This window comes from Arachis ipaensis, chromosome B10, assembly GCF_059453495.1.
Source record: "Arachis ipaensis isolate K30076 ecotype BB chromosome B10, ASM5945349v1, whole genome shotgun sequence".
NCBI classification, from domain to species: Eukaryota; Viridiplantae; Streptophyta; class Magnoliopsida; order Fabales; family Fabaceae; genus Arachis; species Arachis ipaensis.
In genome coordinates, this window is record NC_142435.1 from 31293616 (window position 1) to 31303273 (window position 9658).

Consider the following 9658-nt stretch of genomic DNA (forward strand, 5'->3'; position numbering starts at 1 on the left):
GTGAACGAAATGTGTCGAAAGGACGATTTTTTGAGTCCCGGAATGTAACTTCAGAGACGAATATGAGTAACTATTAAATTCAGATACTACTATGAGATTCGATTGCAACTTCGGGGACCACTTTAGACTTATCTCTTTATTCTAATTTCACTTTTACCCAAATTGATCATTCGTCACAAAATTGCAACATATTTGGCCTTTCTTTTATGATTGTTTGCTGTGTTGTAAGTTGGGGTTAAGTGCCATCCTTTCCAAAAAGTAATCTACACAAATAGCACAACTATTGGAATGTGTTTTACCATTCACTCTTCAATATGGACCTAAACAAAAATGCACTTCATCGAACAAAAATTTAGACTTTTAAACCTAACCAAATATAATATATTTGTCATAATCAAACTAAATTGTATTGTTTTTTAAACTCAAACTTAATATAGAACACAAAATTAGGGATATCCTATTTCCGTACCAATTTAAGATATGCTTATTGGACTTCTATATATTAACAATCAGGGACATAAGCTCCTAGCCTCCTAAGCAGTGGGAGGACCCCTGCTTGAAACTCTAATCGCGTGCGTGCCTATTGAAAAATGAGCTAGTGACTCACAGGAAGTAGCTTGGTTAAGGGACTTAAATTATTAATTAGTATAAATAATATTTTAGTTGGATAAAATTTTTTGAAAATCTTTAATTTGTTTACAATTATAAACAATATTGCTTATATTTTTTATAGGATTCGAACCTAAACTTGATTTACGATTTAGTTATTCTATATTATCGGCATCTATTGTTCATATTTAATATTTAATGGGCGAACATATAATTTATCTAGTATTTTTATAACTAATTTTATATTTAGGATTAACGTATATTACTGTCAACGTTAAGAATAATTTTTTTATTTAGATTAGATATTATAGCACTTCAAATTTTAAATTTTTATTTATCGAAATCCGATTATGAGTTATTACAAAATTTATCATATTTTAACTTCACGATGAAAGTTTTTTTTTTTATTAATTTTTTTTAAGTTACAAGTTTAAAGTTTAAACCAATCATCCATAAACATTGAAGTATATCTATATAAAATGAGAAGGTAAGAAGAACTTTTGCCTCTTACTTCTAGTAGGCCAATTTGTTGCAATGGAAGATGAAGCAATTTTTGTCACAACTGATTTAAGTGAATGCTTGAGAGTACCAAGGCAAACACCCTTTTCACTATCCTTAGAACAAAGCAAAAATGTGCCTTTGATTCTTCCCCCAACACTTGCTATGTCAGCTCTAACTGCCGTGAGCCTTAATCCTTTTAGGACTTGGATTAGTTCCGAGAACAGCTCCGGCCGATCGTCGCAGCAAACAGATGCCTTGATCACAACTTTGTTCTTGATCTTTAGGCTCTCGTCGCGCGCACTCGGATCATATTCGATTGTTATTTCGTCGGATTCAGTTGGAACGGTTACGGCTTTGCTAACTTCAATTGCTTTTCTCTTTAGATCCTTCACTTGCTCTATCACACTTCCTAGTAAAGCTGCCTTGTCCATCTGCAAGATCAACTTGTTACACTTGAATTGAAAATTCATATCTATAAATTTTTATAATCCGACATTGTTTAATTCACCTTCTATATACATATTCTTGATTAGCAACTTCACAATTTCATTAATTATGTTTATATTTTTCATGGTATTATTGAAACTAACTATGCCCTGTTTCAAATGGCAATACCTTATAGTTTATATAGTATTTAAGACACATTAAAATTAAAATGAGTTGTTGTACCTTATCAGATTTTGGAATTAGTTTCCTTAGACTTGTAAGCTGTGCATTGATCCGGTCCCTGCGCCGCTTCTCGGCCTGACTGTGGCTCTTGGAAGCACTAGCAGCTCTGTCTCCGGCCACCACTTCGACCGGTGCCGGCCATGAATGAAACTCACCACCAAATTGACGATGAAGAGAATTACAATCTGAGACATGAGGCAGTGTTTGTGAAGGGTCTAGAAATAAAGAACAATGATCATAATTCTCCATAATCACAGCAACAACAAGAAAATGCAAAACCAATCTACTAGAGTTTATTTTTTTTCTTCTATTAAACTATTATTGTTATCATTAGTTTCTCTCATCTGCAGGTACTGTTTTGACTATGCACTAATAACGGGGAGTGATCTTCTTAGCTTGTTATGTTGATTGTGATTGGTGTGATATGAAACAACCTTTGATTGGTCAAAGTGACAATTGATTTTTGGCCCTCTTTATCTGTCATTTTACCATGAATTATATAGTTTCTTTTCTTATATATCTATTAGACTTTGTCAAGAATTATCTGAATTCTAAGATGGGGGATAACCGATAGCAAAAAGGGGGAAAAAGAAAAAGGATTTCAACTAAAAATGAAGCATTATCTTGAACATAGATTTGTAGTTTATTTAGTCTATAATATCAAAATGATTCTTTAATATGAGTTTAATTAGTGAATATATATATCAACTAATGAGCCAATTTTTTTTATTAATATTAGTTATTTTTTTTGAAATTATTTTTTTATTCTAAATTCTAAATTCTAAATTCTAAAACACTCTCAAAAAGTGAAGATTAAATAATAATAATAATAATAATAATAATAATAATAATAATAATAAACCAAAAATGGTCCATTATATAAATTCGAATTCAGAAACATTTGTGTCTCAAATGAAATGAAAATATTATCAAAACAAAACCATTGTATAATACCAAATGAATTGAAAATTGTCCATTATGTAAATTTGAATTCAGAAACACATGCGTCTCGAATGAACCGAAAATATTATCAAAACGAAACCATTGTATAATAGTGAATGTGAGATATATTTTCAAAATATGTGAAAAGCTATTTTGAAGAGTTACATCTCTTCATAGAGTTGTGACTTAATCAAAAGTTATGCATGTTAAAAGGTTGCAACTATTTGAATAGTTATGTTTTGTTGAAAGGTTGTAACTATTTGAAAAGTTGTGTCTGTAGCTGCATGTACTCTGTCTATATAAATTTTCCTCATTTCATTTTTGCCATCATCCATCTCAACACTTTCTTTATGCGCAAAAGAAAGAATAGAGAATATTATTCTGTAAATTATTATTTAGTGTAAGGCTTGACTGTGTGAGTGCATAAACAAGTCAAGTGTTCTTCATTGTATCCTAAAGAAAATTCGTCAGTAACCCATTTTGCACACCATTGTATATTGGTGGGGCGAATTAAGGCTAAAGGAAAGTGTGTGTAACACACGCCTTGAAGAATTGCGCTATTTAATTCACTATCTCCTTTTCTAATAACTCACAATCTTTAGGCTTAATTATTCACCAATAAAACAAAAAAAATGGTCACCGCATCAATTAAGTTAGAAAGATTTGATGGTGGAAATTTCATACGATGGCAAAAGAAGATGCACTTCCTTCTCACAACACTAAAAGTGGCATATGTTCTTACCATACCAAGACCACCAGAAATTGAAGGGGAGGCCATTGCAAAAATACGAGCCAGGCAAAAATGGGACAACGATGACTATATATACACCGGACACATACTCAATGGCATGGATGATGCACTATTTGATGTCTACTAAAATGTTGCGAGTGTAAAAGAATTATGGGACAAATTAGAGGCAAAATATATGGCCGAGTACGCAACAAGTAAGAAATTTCTTGTCACTCGCTTTAATAATTATAAGATGGTTGATGGTAGATCTGTCATGGAACAACGGCATGAAATTGAGCGTATTTTAAATAATTTTAAGCAACATAACATGCACATGGATGATACCATCATTGTATCTTCTTGAGAAATAGAACATGTATTCTTGAGAAATAGAAAAGTATTTTTGTCTGTTTTATTTATTTTAGACATGTATTTTATATTTATCTCTTAAATACTTATACAATTTATTTTTTCATTTAAAAATTTTAATATTAACTATTTTTATTTAAAATATTATTTTTACGTTATTTTTTAAACTGTTATATTAGTCTCTTCTTTAAGATAATACAAAAAAAATTTCTCATGAAAATAATTTGTTTAATTATTAAGTAAATAATAAAGTACTAATAAATTAAAATTTAAAAGAATAAAAATACTATAAAAAATACTTGTAAAAAAGTTGGATTTTATCTTTTTAAACTTGTGTTATTAATTTTAACTATTTATTTATTTTTTTAAATAATTTATGTATGATAAAAGATATGTTTACTTGTTTAAAATAAAAATTTTATTATTATATTTGTATGTTCCTGATTTTAATTATAATTTTAGGTACTCTGAATAGATTTATTTTATTATATTATATTTTCATATGAATATACGTTCCATCATGTAATTAAATAAAGATATATTTTTTTAATAAAAAAATTTAATAACTAAACTAACCATTAATTATGTTGATAAGGAGTGATCCACGAACAAAAAAGGGATCGAGTGAGAGGATAGGAGATAGCGATGACGTGAAGGACGGCAAAGTTACGGACGACGAGAATTCAACGACGTCGTTAAGAGATGTTGACGACGACGTTGGCGCTTCTTGTCACGACGGCGCGACGGCGATACTTGGAAGGACGGAGGAGTGGAAATGTGCTTCAATTAACAGGAGTGGTTTTGATATTTTAAGAAATTATACTATTACTCATCTCAATTAATAAATTACAAAATAACCCAACTATGGTTAAGATATTGACGAATTAAAATTTGACACATCATGAAAGGTAATTTACATGTTATTTTAGAGGAGGTTGGGTAGAATTCACCTTGTATAATACCAAATGAACCGAAAATTATTCATTACATAAATTCGAATTCAAAAACAAGTCAATTTTGAACAAAAATACGTCCAAATCAATTTGGATAAGACAATGTCATCAATATGATAAAAATTCGATGATAACGATAACGGCGATACATATTAGAAGAAGACTATGACTATAACGGTGATGATTATGATAATGATGATGATGATGGTGGTGGAAGAAAATGATGAAAAGGAAGGAGGAGACGAAATTCCAATAGGAGGAGGAGGAGGAGGAGGTGACGTTGCTGGTGACGACGGTAACGAAATTGAAAAATAATAAAAAGGAGGAAAAGAAGAAGAAGCGCAAGAGGGGAGAGGAAAGAAGAAAATGAAAAAAAGAAGCATGTAACTCAAATCAGTTGAATGAACTTGGATATTAAAATTACTTGGATGTGGAGATTTGTTCTTTTTAAAATATCTCAAGAATTATTCTTGATAGATAAATTAATCTCTTTATTATTTTAAAAGACGATTAATTTATTTTAAATTAATATTTTTTGATTTAATTTTTTTAATAAATATAAATAAGTGGTAATAATAAAAAATTAATATTAAAATCTGCTTGAATTTAGGATAAAGCTACAAGACTTGAAAAGTAATTAAATAAAACATTAGTTCATAAAGCATTCAATTAAAAAAAAAATAGATAAAGCATATAAAGTAAGGGATTGAAACTTACTGAGGCGTGTTCCATTCGTTCAAGTTACTCAAAAACAAAAATACTACGAGCCAATCAAAATTTTATTATTTTTTATTATCATTTAATCATTAATTAATTTTTTAATTTAATTTTTATAGTTTAATAATCTAATAATATATTTTATCCCATATTTTTAAATATTAATGAGTAACTAATAACTTAAAATAATAAATTCTGATAGTCCAGTAATATTATTCACTTTAAAAATAAAGACTTTCATATTGAATTGTCAATTTGGTAAAATTAAGTTTTTATGGGCATTATTCAAATGAATAATACTATCTATCTAAATTTTTTTATAAATTAATTCTAACAAAATTAAATAATAAAAATTAAAATAATATTAATTATAATTAATTTTTATTATATTAAATCAAATTTTAATTAAATTTAATTAATAAAAAGACTTAAATATGAAGCATTATTCTATTCGAATATATCCGTCCCTCCACAATTATTTCAACCAGAATTTGTAGTGTATACCATCCATGATGATTGATGACCAACATGAAATATATATATATATATATATAGTTGTAGTAAATACACAAAAATAAACACAGAAGAAAAGAAAGATAGACCAAATATTTTACTAAGTGCACTTTCTTATCGTAGATTATGTTGATAAACATTGGAACATCTTTACTTTCATTAAATTTGATATAAATTTGTTCTAAGTCACATCTCATCTACCAATAATAACAGTAACAACAATAATAAATTGTAATTTATCTGAAATAAAAAATTCTTTCCTCGGCATATTTCATCTACCATCTATTTTACCAAAATTACTATTAAAACATAGTATATTTGGTTATTTAATTGAAGGTTTCTATCATATAAAATGACAGAAAATGACAAAATAAAAGAGTTTGCTACATTTTCCCTTATGGTTGTACTTATCGAATTTTTTATTTAAATAAATAAAATAAATGTAATAATTATTAAAATAAATAATTTTAAAAATATTTATCGATTTAAATTCTTTAGTCTTATTTCGTTTACAGTGTAAACGAGATAAGACACGTCAACTGCAACGTGTAAACGAAATATATAGAAGACAACCACAGCAACTATAAAAAGATGTGTAACCTTTGGTATTTTTCACAAATTTTTTCTATTTTTTTTTTGTCTCGTATTTCTCATGAATACAAGGCTTCAATGGCCAGTAATAATCCATACATAATTGTGCTTGTTTATCCCAATTGTTGTATGAGAAATGGCGACAACGGGATGACATTTGAGTGTGAGGATCCGATATTGTTTCGCACTCACCGTGTGGATACGTTGTCGGATTTGAAGAGTTTGATATTGAGCAAGTTCGGTGGTACAGAAGTGAGAAAAATTGGAAGGGTGACATATAGGTTGCTGGCACCCATGGGTAACAGAGTCTTCCGGTTTCGACTATTCCGACTTCAAGGGGACGAGCATGTGCGACTGATGTTCAACATCCATAGCCCACGTCTCCATGCCGTACCGCCTACCGAAGTCACGGAGGCACTCCCAATGGGGTTGCCGTGTGCACGTAGGTCTAGGTGGTACACCACCTCCTGCAGGGTGATAGTGACCTCACTCCACGGGAGATGAAACGTGTGCGTCTCTGGACGCCATCGCTCCACGAGTGCCGAAATTAGGGAATTGTCAAAAGTGAAGTCCCTGAGTAGCACCGTGTCGCCAAATCCAACCCCAGCCAGATACGGAATGGTGGCGTCCGGTGGAGGAAGGGTATGCCTCACTCGCCGGGGCAGTAGAAGGCGAGGTCTCTGAACAATAAAATAAAAATTCAGCCTTATAAAGAGATGATCATAAATTTATGCACATTATTGAATTCGTACTCTTTTTTTTTGTGTGTGTTAAATCAGCTTAACATGTGATACAAAGCAAATATTTCTATCTAACTTACTGTTACTTCTAATTAAGAACATACTTCCATGTTTCTAGTCTACACATGTCTCTAAATTACATATGCCAGGATACCTTTCATAATTAGAACGTTATACATACTAACAACCTAGCACAAGGAAAAAAAGGTTCCAAACCAATAATTAAGTCATAACAACCTTACACAAGCAAATAGAGTTTTAAATTCCTTTTAGAGACCTATCACTAAACTATTTAACTACGTTCTTGTCAATTAAGGACTACCTTAACAATGATCACATACTTAGATTAAACAAACAGAACGCAACTAACCTCGAAGTCGGCTGCCTCGGCGTAATGCGATGTGTCGTTCAACCTGTTGATGTCTCCATCGTTCCCTGCCTGGCGCGCCATCACCGTATCAGCAGTCTAAAATAGGGTAAGAAAGGGACAAAAGAGGAGAGAAAGAAGTTGACTCAGTCAAAATGGGGCTCAAACTACCACTGTAAACGATTTCTATTTATAGGCGCGGACAAGCCTTATCTCGTTTACACTGTAAACGAGATAAGCGGTCTATCTCGTTTACACTATAAACGAGATAGACACGTTACAGCTGACGTGTCTTATCTCGTTTACATTGTAAACGAGATACATAAAATGTCATCTCATTTACAGTGTAAACGAGATAAGACTAGATAATTCAAATCGGTAAATATTTTTTAAATTATTTATTTCGGTAGTTATTACAGTTATTTTATTTATTTAAATAAAAAATTCTGTACTTATCTTCATTTATATTATTACCATCATTAAATATTCTAACAATAATTTTAATTTTTTATTAGGTTAATTACCTTTTTCGTTTTTCAACATTATTAAATACTATAAAATCCAAGCGAAAGAAAAAAAAAATCGTTCTAGACAAATTTAATGTAATTATATAAGTGAACTTATTTACCATACAAAATGAATTACTCAAATAATGTGTTAAGATGTAAATTGCAAGTTTGTAACCACTAATCCAATCAATTGGTGGGACCCCTTATTATAACCAATCTAAGAGTAGAGTGATGCAAATAATTGGGCATAGTCTAACAGTGCATTGTTCCAAGACAAGTTTTGGTATTTTCTTTATGCACATTCTTGATTGAAAGGAAGGTTGCAAGTTCAAAGTATGGCACTCAGTGAAAAACAGAAAAAAGAAATGTAGATTTTGATGGCACACACACTGATTGAAAAGATTGCACCAGCTAGCAAACAAACGAAGCCTCAATTACAATCACTCAAAGGGTCACAAAGTAGGGCCATTACATGAAATAATTGTAACTCGTAATAAAAGAGCATCTTAATAAAAGAGTCATACACAATGCTCAGCCGTTTTTCTAGGAAGTTCAAGAAATTCATTTTATAATTATAAATTTGATATCAATAACTAAAAATAAAAATAAAATGTCATAAGTTATTTAATATTTAAAATGCATAAAATAAATAAATTTAAATTAAATAAAATATGATTAAAATTTATTATATTATTATTATGGGTAATAAAATTAAGATAAAGATTTACTAATAACATCATTTAAAAATTAATTATTTATAAATGTAGTTGAATTTACTTATGTTCTCAATCCTATTTAATTTAAAGTTAATTTAAAAATTTATATCTAAAATACTCTTTATCTTCGTGCATAATTCTAATGAATAAAAAATATTTATTTTTTAATTTTATATTGAACATGATTAATTATCTTTAATTCCATCATTTTTAATTTTAAAGTTATTTATTTTTGTTTTTATTATATCCTCTCATCGAATCATGTATACACTATCATTTTTCTTATTATTTTCTATACATATATAATTATTATTATCTCACTATCGCTATTATATATTTAACTACAGGACTATAAAAAAATTAACATTGTTAAATATTTATCACACCCTTATTTTCATATTAGTTCTTAAAAAATAATAAGTAATAAGAACTAATAAGTAAATAGATTTTTAAGTTCATTAACGATGATAATTACTGAAGAATATATTTTCTCAGTGGTTGGCTTTTATAATTTTTATAGCTGGATAACATTTGATTTAGCTTTTTTTATTTCAATTTGTAATTAAAATATTATTTATTTATTTATTTATTTAAAATTGAGTTTGTTTATTTATATGATGCGTAAAAGTATTTGTAAGAACAAGTTACGTAAATAAATTAAATGGACTCTAAAATTACGTAATTGTAATTTTCTGAAAACTGTTTCATATTTGTGTCATTTTACATTTTTAT

At 29.2% G+C, this 9658-nt stretch overlaps 1 protein-coding gene across 1 annotated transcript; it reads right to left on the reverse strand.

The window, feature by feature from the left end:
* Positions 1–982: 982 nt before the first annotated feature.
* Positions 983–2158, reverse strand: LOC107621857 (transcription factor bHLH51-like). Its single transcript, XM_016323842.3, has 2 exons — positions 1780–2158; positions 983–1541 (listed from the first exon to the last, which is right to left on the reverse strand). Exons 1-2 carry the CDS (start codon positions 2026–2028, stop codon positions 1080–1082), a joined length of 711 nt encoding a protein of 236 aa, XP_016179328.1. The 5' UTR covers positions 2029–2158; the 3' UTR covers positions 983–1079.
* Positions 2159–9658: the final 7500 nt, after the last annotated feature.